The sequence below is a fragment of the Lucilia sericata genome, unplaced genomic scaffold, assembly GCF_015586225.1.
Source record: "Lucilia sericata isolate MDLA Ls3-8-SP2 unplaced genomic scaffold, ASM1558622v1 Contig000116F_arrow, whole genome shotgun sequence".
In the NCBI taxonomy this organism is placed as follows: Eukaryota; Metazoa; Arthropoda; class Insecta; order Diptera; family Calliphoridae; genus Lucilia; species Lucilia sericata.
The window spans coordinates 536,635-555,037 of record NW_023994148.1 but is presented as its reverse complement, the minus strand read 5'-3'; the positions used below and the strand labels follow the sequence as shown (position 1 = coordinate 555,037).

Here is an 18,403-nt window from a genome sequence, read left to right as displayed (position 1 = left end):
AATAAAATTAACAAATATATATCTTATAATAATAATAAATTGTGTTTTATTATAAATTGGTATAGCCGTCACATTTGACGGATATATTCATCACATATGATTAGTCAACAATGACCGATAAATACATCATTTTTAATTTGTTAACTGTGATGGATATATCCATCAAGCATGATCAGTCAATCCTGACTAATATTTATGTCATCCTTGGTTAGTAAACAACAAAAGAGTGAGGAGCTCAAATATATGTTTTAAAGTCGATAGAATTCATAAGTGCAAGGGAGAAAAAAAATCACATGTACACAAATGTTTCCATCACTTTTGTCCATTTGCCTTAAGAAACTGATAGAAACTTTGCTTTACGCTGTGATAGAAATAATACATCAGTAGTGCCAGTCAAATGACCTATCAAATGACTGTCACTGTTCTTGTAGGGTTTGTTGTGCAGCAAGTATTGTTGTCACCTCATAAATATACTTTGGTTGTATTAAAACGAAACAGAGTTGTAAAATATGTTAGTAATAGAAAATAGTACTTTTATTTTGAAGTAAAGCAAAAGCTATTAATTTACAGTGAATGCCAGTAAGAAAATGTAAACAAGTTGTTCACTAGAATATAAACGGCTAACGAAAAACAATGAACGACAGAGGATTTTTTAAATTTAATTAAAAATTAACAAAGTTTTGTTTTTATTATACATACATATTTAAAAACAAATATTTCTGAATGATAAGGGACTCTCTCGAGATAGCAACAAATTTAATTTTAGCAACAATGCTAAAGTTAGTCGTCCGCGGTTGTGTTGCCAATTGTAAATAATCGGCTTTTACAATTTATTGTTGTTGCAAATAACTGTCAATTTTATTTATTATTTGTTGTTGTCTATTTGTTTTGTAAACAATTGTATATATACAAACTGTACGTTTTTTAGTTATTTATAGGAAAAAAACTGTAAATTTTTAAGAATTCTATGAAAATTGAATGAAACAATTATATCCTAATTATTTATAAGTTTTCGCACAAAATGACTACTCAAGATCCATTAGAAAGTCAACAACATTGTCGTACTTGTTATAATTCAAAAAGTAATTTACAATTACTAAAATCTCTGCCAGAATCCTGGACAAGCCGAAATGAACCTAAAACCTATGCCGAATTATTAACAGAAGTTTGTCAAATAGATGTAAGTTATTTTTTAGAAAAATTTATAAAAGTTTTCTTATGGATTCTCTGTAAATTTGCAGTTTATGGAAGCAGTTTCTCCCTTAGACCTTTGGCCGCAATATATTTGCTTAACGTGTTGTGAAAAACTTAAATCTGCTTATGATTTTATACAACAAACGCATACAATTAATAAATATTTAAAAACACTTGCTGGTCAATTACAAACTAAACAGAATCACTTTATAGAAATACCTGAATTGAATATTCCTTTGGAAATTAAAATGGAAACAGACAATGATGTGGAGATAGCAGTAAATGTAGCGGTATTACAGAATAATCCCTTGGAAAGGAAAGAAGAAACTGTTGAAACCGAAACTGTAGCAATTAAAGACAGTCTCTTGGAAAGGGTAGAAGCTGTTAAGTGCGAAACAGTTGCCTTCACAGACAAAGACTGTGAAGATAGGTAAGTGGGAAAATAATTTAGAAAAGGGATAGTAACAATGTTTAGATACATTTGTTTATAGTTGTGCAATGATCTTTTAGTTTGGGCAAAAACTAAAATTGAATTTGTTGTATTAAGTCGTTATAAATAACGGTATTGTAAATGTTAAATCGATTTTGTTCCAAAAAAAATACTTCCAAAACTTTAACTCTAATTGTGTATGCCTCCGGTAGGTTAGAAGGTAGTGTTCAACTCTGTCAGACCAAAGGTCGTAGACTCGATTCCCCCCAGAGGCACTGGTAGTATGTTACTAACTAACCTAGACCAATTCCGTAACTAAATATTATTCTAACAAAATTCATTTAACAATCTGTTATAGAAACAAAACGAAATCAATTTTATTAACAACCGTTACTTTTCTTCTTTTTTTTAGTACAAACAATAGAAATGAGAACTTTAGAGATAAGAATGAAAATAATACAACACCAGGCCTAGAAATTAATAATAATAACATCGAATTCCAATGCGATAAATGCAAAATAATATTTCCAAATGCCTTAAAATTAAAACGCCATAAATACAAACATTGTCCTCATTGCGATTTATTTTTTAAAAAATCCTCTAGTTTAAAATACCACATATCGACTAGGCATACAGCCGAGAATAATGCAAATATTTTAAAAGAAAAAAAATTTATCTGCAAAAAATGTTTGTATAAGTTTAAAACTTCTGGACAATTAGGTCATCACAATTATCGTTTTCACATGCCATCAGAATGTATATTTCTTTGTTCGCAATGTGGTCACACGTTTGAAGAATCCGACGAATTTAAAAAGCATATGCTAGACGAACATAATAAAAATGTGCTGGTACGGAATATATTTAAACTGTCCTGTAATAAATGTGATTTTAAGGCCTTAGGTCGATATCATTTAAATAAGCATAATCATAAAATGCATAAAGATCAATAATTTCATTTATTTGTTGTTATAAGTAAAAGTTTTTTTAATAAGAAATTCTGAAATATTTTTTTATTTTCTATTTAGTATCCTTATAAAAGTTCTTTGCCAGAATGGTATTCATTTAATTGTTTAACTACTTTTTAGTGTTATTATTTTTTATATATTTTTTAAAAACTTGAATTTAAGAAAATTATTTTATGTTAAGAAAATAAATGGTTTAATATGAGAAAATTAAAAAAATATCGTTAAAATTTAATAAAGATTTATATAGATAGATAGATAGATAGATAGATAGATAGATAGATAGATAGATAGATAGATATAGATAGATAGGTAGGTAGATAGCTCGCTCGCTCGCTCGCTCGCTCGCTCGCTCGCTCGCTCGCTCCTCGCTCGCTCGCTCTCTCGCTCGCTCGCTCGCTCGCTCGCTCTCTCGCTCGCTCGCTCTCGCTCGCTCGCTCGCTCGCTCGCTCGCTCGCTCGCTCGCTCGCTCGCTCGGTCGCTCGCTCGCCCGCTCGCTCGCTCGCTCGCTGCCGCTCGCTCGCTCCTCGCTCGCTCGCTCGCTGCTCGCTCGCTCGCTCCTCGCTCGCTCGCTCGCTCGCTCGCTCGCTCGCTCGCTCGCTCGCTCGCTCTCGCTCGCTCGCTCGCTCGCTCGCTCGCTCGCTCGCTCGCTCGCTCGCTCGCTCGCTCGCTCGCTCGCTCGCTCGCTCTCTCGCTCGCTCCTCGCTCGCTCGCTCGCTCGCTGCTCGCTCGCTCGCTCGCTCGTCCCTCGCTCGCTCGCTCGCTCGCTCCCGCCCCCCTCCCTTCCTCTTTCTTTTTTCTACTTATAGCAGTAATTTCGATGACACGGAATATAGAAATGAGGCTACAGAAGATAGTATGGATTATATAAACAAGAACCCCGTAAAATCCCATACAAATGAAAACTGCCCTCCAAATGTTAACCTGTTCTGAATGCAATAAATTATTTACTACCGTGCATAAATTAAATCGCCATAAACGTTTCACCCATGTTCCTGAAGAAAAGAAACTACCTTGCCATCTATGTGATTTGAAATTTTCACGAACCTATCACCTAAAAAGGCACTTAAAAACTGTACACACTCCTAGTAAAAAAGTTGAAATAGCTAAAAAAGATAAACCCAAAATAGTGAATGACATCAATACAGCTGTGCCCTGTAATGAATGCGGGAAAATATTTCATAATTTACGGAAATTGACACGACACCAGCGTCATGCTCATGTGCCGGACGAAAAGAAGTTCGTTTGTCATATGTGTGGACAAAAATTTGGACGATCTGATCATTTTCGTAGACATATGCGTAATTTACATCAAACGGATGTAAGTGTTTTAGAGCCAAAGCGTCAAATACGCCTGAAGGATAATCGCTTCGCATGCGATAAATGTGATCGCAGCTATACGAGACGTTGTCGTTTGTATAAACATGAAAGGGAAATGCACCATGACGAGTGAAAAGTTATAGTATTATAAAATAGAATTATTGTAAAAATTTATTTATTTAAAAATGTATTATTTATTTTTTAAGTAAAAAAGGAAAATGTATGTTTGCAATATTATTCGAATTGATTTGTGACAATTTTAAAAGGAGTTATTTGGTAAGTTTCTATCTATCTATCTATCTATCTATCTATCTATCTATCTATCTATCTATCTATCTATCTATCTATCTATCTATCTATCTATCTATCTATCTATCTATCTATCTTATCTATCTATCTATCTATCTATCTATCTATCTATCTATCTATCTATCTATCTATCTTCTATCTATCTATCTATCTATCTATCTATCTATCTATCTATCTATCTATCTATCTATCTATCTATCTATCTATCTATCTATCTATCTATCTATCTATCTATCTATCTATCTATCTATCTATCTATCTATCTATCTATCTATCTATCTATCTATCTATCTATCTATCTATCTATCTATCTATCTATCTATCTATCTATCTATCTATCTATCTATCTATCTATCTATCTATCTATCTATCTCTCTATCTATCTATCTATCTATCTATCTCTCTATCTATCTATCTATCTATCTATCTATCTATCTATCTATCTATCTATCTATCTATCTATCTATCTATCTATCTATCTGTCTGTCTATCTATCTATCTATCTATCTATCTACAAGAGTCCTTCCCAAAAAATCTACTTTATAACCCAAAGTCTTATTAAAATTCCTTTAAGTTGTTTCAAAATTACAATAACATATCAATTTAAGAATTCAGCCCATTGTGTTTCAATGATTTCGTCTAAAATGAAGTATTCGATTAAACACTTCTAAGTACCCGATACATTTCTCAAAAACAACAACACTAATTTCAAACAACAACAAAAATAAACAAACAAAAGTATATGTAAACAAAAATTTGCACAGGAAAATTAAATATTTGTTTATCTTTTTAATAAAAGTTAAGAAATAATGGATTTTATAGAAAAATTAGAAAAAGAACAATGTCGAGCGTGTTATAATTCCACCAAAGGTTTAAGATACCTAACAAGTCTAACCAAATGTTCGGGCGAGGATCAACAGCAAAAATCCTATGCTGAACTACTAAAGGAAGTGGCCAATATAAATGTAATTTCTTTGGTTTTATTTATTTTGGTACAATATCACTTTTTGTTTAAAAATTTCCATAGATAAGGGAGGATTTTTATAAAGAGCAAATGCCCCATTCAATATGTGAAATTTGTGTACGCAGACTAAAAGCTGCATATACTTTTATACAACAAACCCAGGAAGTTAATGAACGTTTGCTAGCCATTGCCGAGCAATTGGAAACTGATAAACAGCTTAAGTGTTTACAAGAGCCACCGGTAGATATAGTTGTTACGGATACTATTAAAGCAGAAAAAGAAGAGGAAATGGACTATTTGGGACAGATCGAACCGGAATGTTTTGTAGAATTAAAGGTAGAGGAACCGGAGCATAAAATGGCCATAGATAACTGCAGTGAAGATGTTTTAAGTTTGAAAAAGGACAAGGAAACTTTAAAAGAAGAGTAAGTTAGGTTTTTTTTATAATTTCAAAACTTAAGGAGTTTAAATTTTAGCCTTAGTTTAACTTTAAGGGAAGATAAACGTCCTCTTTCGGCAGAATCTGATAATGAAAATGTTAAAACAAGAGACCAGGTTGATACCAAAAATGATTCTAAAGACAGTAGTGAGTTTTCTAATGATGATAAAAGTGTCAACAACTCAGATTCAGATTGGAAAGATGACAAAGTTGCTGTTGAGAATACAAAAGTTAAAAAGAAAACCCGCACAAAATGCAAAAAATCCTCCTATAATCCCGATGATGATATTGCTGTACCCTGTGAAGAATGCAATAAGATATTTAACAATTCCAAAGCTTTGGCCCGACACAAACGCAATACACACATACCGGAAGAACAAAAATGTACCTGTCCACTGTGTGGCCGTAGATTTTCACGTTCTTGTAATATGTATAAACACATGCGTACATTTCATGGTCCCGATTCAGTTCCTCTAATACGTAAACCTTCCACTAAAGAACGACAGTTTCAGTGTGATAAATGTGAACGAAATTATACTAAAAAGAGTCATTTGAACTTACATATAAAAGAAAAACACAGCAATAATGAAGAGGGGACAGAAAAGCAAACATCGACTAGTGAGGAAACTGCGCAGGCTACTGGAGAAGATTCTGTTAAAAAGGATAAACCTAAAAAGAGATATGAAGTACGTTCCTTATGTTCCATATGCGGTTCTTCATTTGCCAGTCGTACTCATTTGGTAGTACATATGCGCCGTCACACAGGAGAGCGTCCCTTTAAATGTGATCTCTGTGATCGCGCCTATCCGCGTCCCTCGGAACTCGTGTGTCATCGACGTATACATACCGGCGAAAAACCGTTTAAATGTAAGATTTGTGATAAAGCTTTTCGTGTCTGGAGTAAAATGAGCAATCATATGCGTTCCCATACGGATATAAGACCCTATAAGTGTACACAGTGTGAGCGAAGTTTTAAATATTCCAAAGATTTAAATATTCACTTTCGTATACATACGGGAGAGCGTCCCTATAAGTGCAATGTTTGCGGCAGTACATTTACTCAAAGTAATACATTAAAAGCTCATCGTTCAAAATTGGGCCATATGGATGAGGTGGTCGTCAATAAGGAGCCAGTAGTTTAGGTGTATTTTTTGAGTTTTAGTAATAATATTGTTGCAATATTTTGCATTTTTAAAAAATTTTATATTTATTTTAAATTAAATTAAGTTTAATTTTAATGTCTTTTACAAATAACTGGAATCTAATTTATTAATTATAATTAATTATTAAAATTTATACATCAGTATTTCTTTTTCCTTGTGTAAAATAAAAATACATTTAAATATTTCATCTGTGTTTATATTTAAAAAAAAACATTCGGATAAATAGGAATAAATTTGCAAAATGTTTGATTTATCTGACAAAGTTTCAAATCTAAAACGATTCATTTAGAATAATGATATCAACAAAAAACATTAATATATTTTTAATTAATTTTTATTTCCTTTTTAAACACTTAGGACCGGTTATACAGTTTTCACTAAAGGAAGAAATTATTCTTAGGTTTTGAAAACTTCATATAATTTTAAAATAAATACATACAATCTACGTAAAAATCCGAAAAATGTTATTTCTTTTGATAAGTAAGCTATCACGCTTTTCTTCACATTCTCACCATTAACAGAAATTCACCACTTCAAAATAAAAACAACTCACTAACTTTTGGTTTGTTCGTTTTACAGGCATTCTCAACATTCGCTCCCAAACAACAAAATATAATAGTAAATAAAACAGAAATAACAAATTTGTAAAAGGAAAATAAACAAAACATTTTCTAAATAAAAATAAAATAATTGTTTTTACATTTTAATACATTTTAAAGAAAAGAAAAAAATGAATACCACTGAACAATTAGAAAAGCAACAATGTCGTACATGTTACAATGCCACCAAAGGCTTAAAACCTCTGACAGATCTGACCAAATGTGGTGGTGGCAGTCAACAGATATCCTATGCTGAACTGCTGGCTGATATTTCCAATATAAATGTAAGTAATTTAACTTAAACATGAAGCTTATTTGTGGCTAACACTTTTTTCGATCAGATAATGGACGATTTTTACAATGAATTGCCACAATTCATATGCGAGACCTGTCAACGGAAATTGAAAGCAGCCCAGGCATTTATACAGCAAACCCATGAGGTGAATGAACGTTTAATAGCAATGCTGAGTAATCAAAAGGATACATCCGCTGTAGAATTCACATGTTTGGAGGAGGCTCCGGTGCAAGTTAAAATGGAATTTGAGGACAGCTTGCCAGAAGTAGAACCTGAACCACAATGGCATGATGAACTGAAAGATGATGGTGACGAAATTCCTGCTGGTTTAGTGAGCGGTGTGAGAGAGGGCAATGATAGCGGGGACTTGTAAGTTATTTGATTTTTATTTATTATTAATAGTCAAAATATTGAATGTTATCCAAAGCGTGCATAGTAAATTTTTCTAGTCTAGTCTAAAGTCTAGTGTATAGTCTCTAGTATATAGTTTAGTCTGTAGTTTAATCTATAATTTAGTCTATAGTCTAGTCTATACAGTTTAGTATGTAGTCCAGTCTATAGACTAGTATAAAGTCTAGTCTGAAGTCCACTCTATAGTCTAGTTTAGTATAGTATTGTCCTAATTTTTTCAGAAGAATCGATTTTTCAATATTTCAAATGCTGCGGTTCATTTCACAAATTGTTCTATGCGAACTTGTTCATTTTTTTTACACAATTTCTTTCGAACTAGTTAATATGAACATATGAATCGTTAAATGTGTCACAATATTCGATAGGAGTCGGTTAATTTCCCCTCAAATAGTATTTTTGAAAATATAAATGAGTTTATGCAAATGTTGCTGAACGGACGATAAATTTTCTCCTTTGATTCTAGAGCAAATGTTAAAGGGAGGATCGAATCCAAACCAGACATTTATATTATAAAAAGTGTTAAAAAAGAAGATGATAAATCTATAAATAATTTAAAAACAAACAAAGATTCACTAAATCAAGAAAGCGAAAGCAACAATGAAAACGAAAAAGATTGTGAAGAAAAGCAATCAGATAATATTGAAACACAAGAGGAGGAAATAAAGAAAAATAATGAAGAAAACCCTCTTGAAACAACCACAAGTGATGAGGATGATGTGGCTGTTGCCTGTAAAAAATGTGATAAAGTATTTAATAATTCCAAAGCCTTAACAAGGCATTTACGCACCACCCACATACCAGATGATCAAAAATGTTCGTGTCCAATATGTTTTAGAAAATTCACAAGAGCCTGCAGTATGTATACACATATGCGTACATTTCATGGTTCCAATACTGTGCCCTTCGTACGAAAACCCTTAACCCAGGATAGGATGTTTCAGTGTGAAAAATGTCCCAAAAATTATACACAAAAGAAATATCTTGATGTTCATGTCAAAACTAAACACACACAAGATAATGAGCAGAAGGAGGAAAACAAGGAAATACTGCCAAAAATATACCATAAACCTTTGTGTTCCATTTGCGGCAGTTCATTTCCCAATAAAACTCATCTAATGGTACACATGCGTCGTCATACGGGTGAGCGTCCATTTAAATGTGATCTCTGTGAACGTGCCTTTCCCCGTCTGGTAGAGTTGACTTATCATCGACGCATTCATACGGGTGAAAAACCATTTGAGTGTAAAATTTGTGGTAAAACTTTTCGTGTTTCCAGCAAAATGACCACACATATGCGTTCACATACGGATATACGACCCTATAAATGTTCACAATGTGAACGCAGTTTTAAATATTCCAAAGATTTAAATATACACTTTCGTATACACACTGGTGAGCGCCCTTATAGTTGCAATGTTTGCGGCAACACTTTCACCCAGAGTAATAGCCTTAAAACTCATCGTGCCAAATTGGGTCACATGGAAAGTATTTCGGAATCTACAGATGTTATAGTTTAGATAAATAGTTTTACAAATGTTTTGTTGTAAAAATTGTAAATAAATTGTAAATAATGGAATTCTATTCGTTGTTAATGGTTATAGACTATAGACCTTTAAAAATAGTTTAGGCTTTGTACTTTAGTCTATAGTATATAGCCCAGACAATAGTCTATATACTAGACTACACTACACTATAAACTAGACTATAAACTAGGAAATTTACTGAACCCGGTTTACTTGGAATATATTAAAAAATAAATCAGATTCTAAATTAAATTTTTAAATTGTCCTAAATATTTTTTAATTTCTTGTATTACAGTTTTAAAATTAGTAAAGTAAATTCTTCAAATGATGTACAAAATGATATAACACAAATGCTGGCACTACTGAATAGAAAAATGGATCTATTAACACGTAAGTTACACTGTAAAAAAATTTATAATATTTAATTTTATATTAAACAATTACAATTTTTCAGAAAACAATGAAATTTTGAAGCATCAAATGAGAGGTAAATTACTAATATTTTAAAATTGAAAATTTCTGCTTAAACTCACATTAAACTCTTTTCCTTTTTAGATATCAAAAATCAAAATACTTTAGTGCTAAATGTTTTAAGCGAAAATACTGATGCTATAGAAAAGTCATTAAATAAAAATCCTAGATTTTTAAAAATATTTCCGATAAGTACTATAGAACAATTAAATGAAATAGAAGAGAATATTAATGAACAAAATGAAAAGGATTATGTGAGTATTAATGAAAAAATCTAAAAAAAAAACTATATATTTATTAGTAGTTATGATTTAGATTTCTTCCATAAGAGCAATAGCTGGTCAACGTGGCCTAAAAAAAGGTCTATCCGATATAATGACGCCCAAACTTTTGGTAGAATTTAATGTTGATGGCAGTCATAATAAACAGCGTCTTTTAAATTACACCAAATTTGTTAATGTTTTGTTTCGTGAGTATGAAGTTTTTATTTTAAACGTTATTTATGTGTCTTTAATGGGATTTTTTTTGTAAATTTCTCCCAGATGGTACTTATGATGAAAATTGTACTGAAAAGTCGTTTAAATGTCATTTAAGAGATGCTTTAAAATTAGTTAAAAATCGTTATTTTAAAGAAAAATGTGTATCTAAGGATAAGAATGATAATGTAGCCAAGGAAATTGCAGCTTCTAAATTGGTTGATACACAAGATGTTTCACAAAATGAGATCATTATATAATTATTTAATTTGATATGTATTTTTCTTCTAGTATTTAAATATAGTTTGTAATTTATTTATAATAAATTATGTAAAAAACCCAAAAATTAATTATGTAGTAGTATATTTTTTTCTTAAACAATAAATAAAAATTATGTATTTTAATTTCGCAATTTCATATTTTCTAATTTAACTTAAGCAAAAGCACTAAATGTACCAAACTAAAGCAAAATATAAGTTTTATCTAAAAAAGACAATTTTGGCATCATTTTATGTCAACGTAAATTTAGTATATCTACAAACCCACTATTGATTGTTTCTGATTAATATATATGTGTGCGTGTCTTCACTAAATTGGTTTAAAAATTTGCTATTATAAATTACACACACTATAGGTTTCCTTTCAAATGGTTGATAACCATACTAATACTATTTTTTTTACAACACTGCACACATTTAATAAATACCCAACAAAACAGAGTCCTGTGCCGACAAACATTAAAGGCTTTAAGCAGAACCGGCGCAGGTCTCTGCAATAAAATCACAGAAAAATAAACAAATTTATGAGGAAAATATAAAAATTTGTTTTTATGTAAATAAAGCGAACAAAATAACATGGAAAAATTGGAAAAGCAACAGTGTCGTGCATGTTACAATGCCAATAAAGGTCTTAAGCTCCTAACCAAATGTATTGGCGGTCTGCAAAAGAAATCCTATGCAGAACTCTTAAGGGAGGTGTCCAATATAAATGTAAGTTTTATAGAAACTTGGATAAAAACTTTTGGTAATTTCCTATATTTCCAAGATAATGGATGAAGCTTACAAAGAATTGCCACAATTTATATGCGACAGCTGTTCACGCAAACTAAAAGCCTCACATGCATTCATACAACAAACCCATGAAGTCAATGAACGTTTAATGACCATGTTAATGGGACGAGATGAGACAAATAATCAATTGGATTGTCTGCAGGAGGCTCAGGTGGATATACAGTCTTGTTTGGAAATAAAAATGGAACATGATGAGGCTGGGGCTGAGGCGAAAACTGAAGAACCTTGTTCTGTTGAACTAAAGCTCGAGGAGCCGGAAGATTTTACGCAAATTAATCACTTAAATGTTCAGGAATTGTGTGAAAAAAAGGATGGTGATGAGGAAAATGATACGGTGGAAATGTAAGTAAGAATGGAAATGATTTAATTTGAATTAATTGGTTTTAGATTAGTTTGAAAAATTTACCGATTCATATAGAATGAAAAATGAAACGGGTCATCGAGGGTAGAATGAAAAAACAACGGATTCGTCTTGAATATAGTAAAATATATTAACCAGTTTATTTGGAATAGAGTGAAAAACGTGAAGTTTTATATAGGATAGTAAAATTTATACAATTTATATAGAATGGAATGAATAATTACACGGCTCATCTAGAATAGAGTGAAAAATTAACTTCATTATAAAAATTGAACCTTTTTGATTACAGAGTAACTTTAAAAGAAACAAATGAAGCAAAAACTAACTTAAATGGTCCTGAACATCAAGTTAATGAGGATATATTGAATGTGGATACAACAAAGGAGGATGATATAACCCTTTTAAATACAAAACCTATAACGGATTTATTCCTAGATGACGAAGAGGATGACGATGATGGCGCCGGCGATAAAGATAGCGATACTGATGATGAGGATTATCAAGACGACCCAACAGATGATATGGACTGGCAAAAAGAGCAAAAATCCAACAGCTCAAATAGTAAAAAAGATGATAAAAAGAAAATTACGAAAAAATCGAGAAAATCTGAAGAAACCACCGAAGATGATGATGTGGCCGTGCCCTGTAGTCAGTGCAATAAAATATTTAATAATTCCAAAGCTCTAGCTCGACATCAACGCACTAGTCACATACCTGAAGATCAAAAATGTACTTGTCCATTGTGTTTTCGTAAATTTTCCCGCTCCTGCAATATGTATACACACATGCGTACCTTTCATGGTCCCGATACAGTGCCGCTCATACGTAAACCCTCAACACAAGAAAGAATCTTTCAGTGTGACAAATGTCCTAGGAATTATACAAAAAAGAAACATCTTAATATACACATAAAAAATAAACACAGTCAAGAGAATGAGATTAAAGAAACTAATGCAGAAAATTCTACAGAAGAGCTAAAGGAAACTAGTGAAGAATCACCTGTCAAACCCAATAAACCGAAAAGATACGAAGTACGCTCTTTGTGCTCCATTTGTGGCAGCTCATTTTCCAGTAAAACTCATCTCATAGTGCATATGCGACGACATACGGGCGAACGACCTTTTAAATGTGATCTCTGCGATCGTGCCTATCCTCGCATCTCCGAATTAACCTGCCATCGACGCATACATACGGGTGAAAAACCTTTTGCCTGTAAAATATGCGGTAAAACTTTTCGTGTTTCCAGTAAAATGACCACCCACATGCGTTCACATACCGATATACGACCCTATAAATGTACACAATGTGAACGTAGCTTTAAATACTCCAAAGATTTAAGTATACATTTTCGTATACATACGGGCGAAAGGCCGTATTGTTGTAATGTTTGTGGCAGCACATTTACGCAAAGTAATACTCTAAAAGCTCATCGTGTTAAGTTAGGTCATATGGATAATGTTGTGGAAAACAGTGCAACTAATTTAGTTTAGAATTAAGTTAATTAGTTTACAGTACAGTAAGTTAAGAATTATAAAATTTTCTTTTTATTTATTAAACAAACTTAAAACTAGAATGTACATATAAAATAAATTAAATTTAACATCAAATTTAATTCTAGTTGTTGAAAATTTTCTTTACAAAAACGTCTTTGAAGAGCATACTTTTCCTTAGAACCTCTTTAGCAAAACACTAAAGATGTTCTAAGGAAAATTTCTTTAACAAGATTTTAGTATTATAGTATTATAAAGAAAACATGTTTAGTGCTAATAAATTCCTATACATACCATCATTAAAAATTTCTATAGATAATTTCTTTAACAGACGCAAGATAATTTTCTATAGAAAACTCCCTCAAAATTTAATTTTCTACAGAAAACTACATGAATGAAATTGATTTACCTTCTTTTATTGTTATAATGAAAATATATCATTAAATGAATGAATATTTCATCAATGAATAGAATCAAAAACATTATATTTAACATAAACAAGAACCTTTTTATAGAAAACTTTCTTTAACGAGACAAATTTCTATTGAAAACCTACTTTAAGAAGAAATTTTCTATAAAAAACTTCTTCAACTATGTTCCTTACTTTAGAAAACCTCTTTCGTTATTAATATGAAATATTTCATTAATAAGAAAGAATGTTTCATCAACGAATAGAATCAAAAATATTTTATTTAACATTAACAATAAACTTTCTAAAGAAAACTTCTATAAAAAGACAATTTTATATAAAAAACTTCTTTTTAAACAATCTTTTATTAAAAAATTCAGTATTTTCTATAGAAAACTTCTTTATCAATACACTTTTCTGTAGAAACTCTTCTGAATAAGAAACTTTCCATAGAAAACATCTTAAACTAAATAATTTACTTAAGAAAACTTGTTTCGTTACTTTAATGAAAGTATTTCATTAATTGAAAGAATCTATTATCAATGAAACGTTTCAGAGACATACGATTTACCATTAACAAGAAGCTTTTTATCGTTTTTCTATAATAAACTTCTTTGTTAACTCTTTTTATAGAAAACTTCTTTAACTAAATACTTTACAATAGAAAACTAATTTCATTAAAGTAATGAAAGCATTTCATAAATTAAAATAATCAACTACTTCAGAAAACTTCTTTTGTTATTATAATGAAAACACTTCATTAATTGAATGAAAAATTTATCAAAAACATCAGTAAATTTCTATGTTAAAATTTTCTATAAAAAAACTTCTTCATTAAGAAACTTTTCTATAGAAAACCCCTTAAAAATAAACTTTATATGTATTGAAATATTATTTAACTAAATTATTTCATTACTGCTATTAAAAGCATTTCATTAATTAAAAGAATAATTTACTTTAGAAAACTTTTTTCATTATTATAATGAAAACATTACATTACATTTAATAAATTAATAACTTCAATATTTCCTTATGGAAATTTAAGGAAAAATAAAATTTTTTACATTTTCGATAGCTGATCTAAAAGTATACACACTTTTGTATACGATTTAACATTTTTGAAAATGCCATAAAAATAATTTTCTACAAATATCCAAAATGGTTCAGACGCCATTGGATAAGAAACATTAAATACATGAAAAGATTTAAAACATGTTTCAAAAGCTTCCATAAAACTATCGCATATTATAAGTTTGTCATCTAAATATATGAAAAATTTATCAATTTCTAAGGTATTCACATCGCCTAAACCTAAAATAAAAGGCGGAATGGGGTCGTCTTTTGCTGCTAAAGCTGCCAAGTGATCTTTCAAAGACTGCATTGTAGAGTTTATATAAATAAATGATTCTTGAGAATCTTTTATGGTAAATTTGCCATATTCCATTTTACCGTTTGTATTTTTTCTGGCACATTTTTTTGTTTGAAACAAAATGCTATGCAGACACCATAGTAACTTGAGGTATAATAGCGGTTGATCTTTATCTGTAAAGGCAAAGAAGTTGCAATTTAAAGATCATTATAGATGTTATTAAAACATAAACGAAATACATACCTTCATCAGATTGAGGTACCTCTATAGTCGTTAGAATATCAGTAATAGATTTTTCCCTCGTGTTATTATGATCTTTTAGATATTTAAAAAGTTTTAGAAACTTTTCGTTCCAGTTCACAGTAGTAGCTACTTTATGGTATAATCCATTAAAGTCACATTCAATCTGAAAAAAAAAATAACAGTCCTAAATGTAGAAAAAGTAAATAATTACTCCAAAAAAGTAACATACAAATTTACATGCACTAGGTCCCTTATATTCAGGCCACAGTTTTAAGACCTCTTTAATATTATGACACTCGTTTCTTATTTGATTCAAGCGATAATTAACACAGCTACCCCATGCTAAGCTATATGCCTGAGTTCTAAAATCTTGGGTCTTTAGGACATGGATATACACTTCTGCATCATCTTCTGGTACTAAAAAACAAACTTTAATACAATTTTTTGTTTAACTCTATATACATATAAATACCTAGTGCGTCTTCTTTTGTTGTAACTGAATTGCTTTCGCTAGTTTTTAAAGATTTCAACAGTTTTTTCTTGTTATAATACTTTGAATATATCTTTCCCCTGCGTTCTATTCTATAGTATTCTAATTTTTCTGTTGGAAAAATTTTTAGTATTTGATTTTCTAATTGGTAACTGGTTTGCAGAGACATATGCAGATCTTTTGATTCAAAATGTTGTACTATTATATTCATTATGCAGGAACGATGTTCTTCAGATATTTTTTGCGATTTTTCGTAAAATTTTAAAATTTTACAACCATTTTTGTGTAGTTTTAAAATATCCAAAACATTTACTTTGGGATTTTCAACTTCGGTACCAGAATAATGAGATTGAGCTTCCTGTGCTTCACTTGTGCTTTGTTGCAAGAGTACGGGTAAGTTTCTATCCTTTCTCCACTTTTCTAAATTATGTTTGAATAGGATTTTGTCGCCTATTTTCATTTGCTGTGTAATTTCCATTAAATCGTTAGAGGTCAATAAGGAAAGCGTTTTAATTGTAATGTTTTGTTCTAGAAGTAGTTGATTTTTATAGTTTTATAACTTTTTTTATAATTTTTAATGTTTACCTTGAAAAAATTGCAAGAGATGTTTCAAGTCCCAGGAAGTTAATAGGCCTACCAATGTAGTATCTTCCAGCCCTGCATCTAAAAGTAAAATTAGCTCACATTGTTGAGTTTTAAAAAGAAAGATAGGTATTAAATATTTCTTCTTTACCCTTCCTATTTATGGATTTTGTACAATCTTCTACGACCTTCTCAATCGATTGAAATAACTTATCCACCATCAGTTTACTGTTCACCAAATGCTTCGCTTTTAAAGTATTCAAAACTTTCTGGACATTTACTGTAAATTTAGAAACATACATACATATATGAAATACAATATTTCTGCACAAAATGAAAACCTTTCATTGTACAAATGACAAATTTTCACTGTAATAATGTTAAAATCATAAGACATTGGGAAGGTGTCATTCCGATTATGAAATTCTATTCTCTCAGTGATTTCTAACAAGTAAAAGAGCAAAATAACTTACCATTGGTCTCACAAACAGCGTCCGTTTGAATGCCAATGCTTCTTGTTAAAGGTTGATCCTCTATAGATAAGCTATCATCATTCATTTCTAAAACTAAAGATTTATTTTATGTACCATAAAAAATGTACAAATAAAGATTTCATCTTTACCTTCATATGGCTCTATTTTTATTTCGTTATGATCCATATCAGATTCCTCATCATCAGATACCAGCTGGGTTTTTATTTTTACTGGAATATCTTGGGTTTTATAAAAAAGGGAAAATTCTTAAATTTTTTCACTTTGGTTTATTTTAATTAATACAAACCATTATCGAGAAATTCCTCCATGACTTTTTCCGTAAAGATATCATGTTTTCTTTTCGGCATACTTTTCAGTTTGTTTTTCGCTATAAACTTAAATATGGATAAATTTGTAAATAAAATTCATTCACAAAATAATTTTAATTGTCCTTTGGTTTGTAAACAAAAAACTTGTATCATAGTGCTGCCATATCTTTAAGAAAACTTAAAACATATGTTGGTGCTATCAATTATTTGTGAATGTGCGAGAGATGAGATTACCAGAAGAAATAGAGCAGGTATTATTGTTATATATTTACAAATTTAAAAGTTAGCATATTACATATTTAAAAAAATTAAAGAAATATATTAATTAAAACTAATTATTCGTCTATTTTGAAAAAATTCTCTATAGAAAACTTTTTTATGAAAACAATTTTCTATGGAAAACTTCCTGAAGAAGAAACTATTCTACAGTACACTTCCTAAAATAAACTTTTCTATGAAAACTTCTCAAAAATCACGCAATCAATTAACTTCATTAAGTAAAAACCGTTTTAAAATTAATCATCTTATTTTTCTATAGAAAACTTATTGGAGATTTCAAATAGAACAACAAATTATAATAAACTTTTCTATAGAAGATTTCTAAGAGATCATGTAACTGGTATTGTTGCAAATATTTTTAATATTTTCTGTAGAAAACATCTTTCAAAAGAAATTTTTGAGAAAAAACTTTATTAGTTAATAAAAATAGAATAGTAAATTATGTTAATATTGTAATTTTTTAAGGTTTCTTTACATATTTTTCACATGCTAACAATTTTACCGTTATATTTATGTAAACATTGTAAAGTCAAAGTTTTTCTGTTAACATTCATTGATGAATGACTGTAAACACACGCACATACAATCAAAAAGGACGCGCTGAAGAATCAAGTTTAGTTTTGATTTTAGAAGTGTTTTAAATTTTGTGTTGCGTATAATTAAAGTCAAATTAGTGAAAATAGTGAAAGAAAAAGTGTATATTGTTATAAATAATATTTTATATAATATATTATAAATATGATTAACTTTAA

The 18,403-nt window shown here is 30.3% G+C and overlaps 4 protein-coding genes across 6 annotated transcripts; 3 read left to right on the top strand and 1 right to left on the bottom strand.

Moving 5' to 3' along the window:
• The first annotated feature begins 583 nt into the window (after positions 1-583).
• LOC119600506 lies at positions 584-13,594 on the top strand. The gene is made up of 20 exons (XM_037950756.1): positions 584-1,180; positions 1,242-1,624; positions 2,037-2,571; positions 2,650-2,678; positions 3,649-3,998; positions 5,038-5,180; positions 5,243-5,604; positions 5,656-6,758; positions 7,361-7,399; positions 7,501-7,664; positions 7,722-8,044; positions 8,604-9,571; positions 10,064-10,096; positions 10,165-10,334; positions 10,396-10,549; positions 10,623-10,774; positions 10,995-10,999; positions 11,398-11,545; positions 11,601-11,968; positions 12,277-13,594. The coding sequence occupies exons 1-20, from the start codon at positions 1,022-1,024 to the stop codon at positions 13,475-13,477; spliced, it is 6,789 nt and encodes a 2,262-aa protein (XP_037806684.1). The 5' UTR covers positions 584-1,021; the 3' UTR covers positions 13,478-13,594.
• Positions 2,333-4,151, top strand: LOC119600514 (zinc finger protein 2-like). Of its 2 annotated transcripts, none has more exons than XM_037950773.1 (2): positions 2,333-2,472; positions 3,396-4,151. In XM_037950773.1, exon 2 carries the CDS (start codon positions 3,485-3,487, stop codon positions 4,037-4,039), a length of 555 nt encoding a protein of 184 aa, XP_037806701.1. In that variant the 5' UTR covers positions 2,333-2,472; positions 3,396-3,484; the 3' UTR covers positions 4,040-4,151. The 2 variants fall into 2 exon arrangements, with proteins under 2 accessions (XP_037806701.1, XP_037806702.1); XM_037950774.1 differs by having other exon boundaries at positions 2,361-2,472; positions 3,399-4,151.
• LOC119600513 lies at positions 7,369-10,922 on the top strand. Its single transcript, XM_037950772.1, has 7 exons — positions 7,369-7,664; positions 7,722-8,044; positions 9,905-9,999; positions 10,064-10,096; positions 10,165-10,334; positions 10,396-10,549; positions 10,623-10,922. Exons 1-7 carry the CDS (start codon positions 7,512-7,514, stop codon positions 10,814-10,816), a joined length of 1,122 nt encoding a protein of 373 aa, XP_037806700.1. The 5' UTR covers positions 7,369-7,511; the 3' UTR covers positions 10,817-10,922.
• A 1,133-nt stretch (positions 13,595-14,727) lies between the features above and the next one.
• Positions 14,728-17,508, bottom strand: LOC119600512. 2 transcript variants are annotated; one of them, XM_037950770.1, is made up of 9 exons: positions 17,351-17,508; positions 17,193-17,282; positions 17,044-17,136; positions 16,722-16,850; positions 16,574-16,651; positions 15,971-16,516; positions 15,728-15,927; positions 15,499-15,661; positions 14,728-15,428 (listed from the first exon to the last, which is right to left on the bottom strand). In XM_037950770.1, the coding sequence occupies exons 1-9, from the start codon at positions 17,409-17,411 to the stop codon at positions 14,947-14,949; spliced, it is 1,842 nt and encodes a 613-aa protein (XP_037806698.1). In that variant the 5' UTR covers positions 17,412-17,508; the 3' UTR covers positions 14,728-14,946. The 2 variants fall into 2 exon arrangements, with proteins under 2 accessions (XP_037806698.1, XP_037806699.1); XM_037950771.1 differs by having other exon boundaries at positions 14,730-15,428; positions 15,728-15,915.
• Positions 17,509-18,403: the final 895 nt, after the last annotated feature.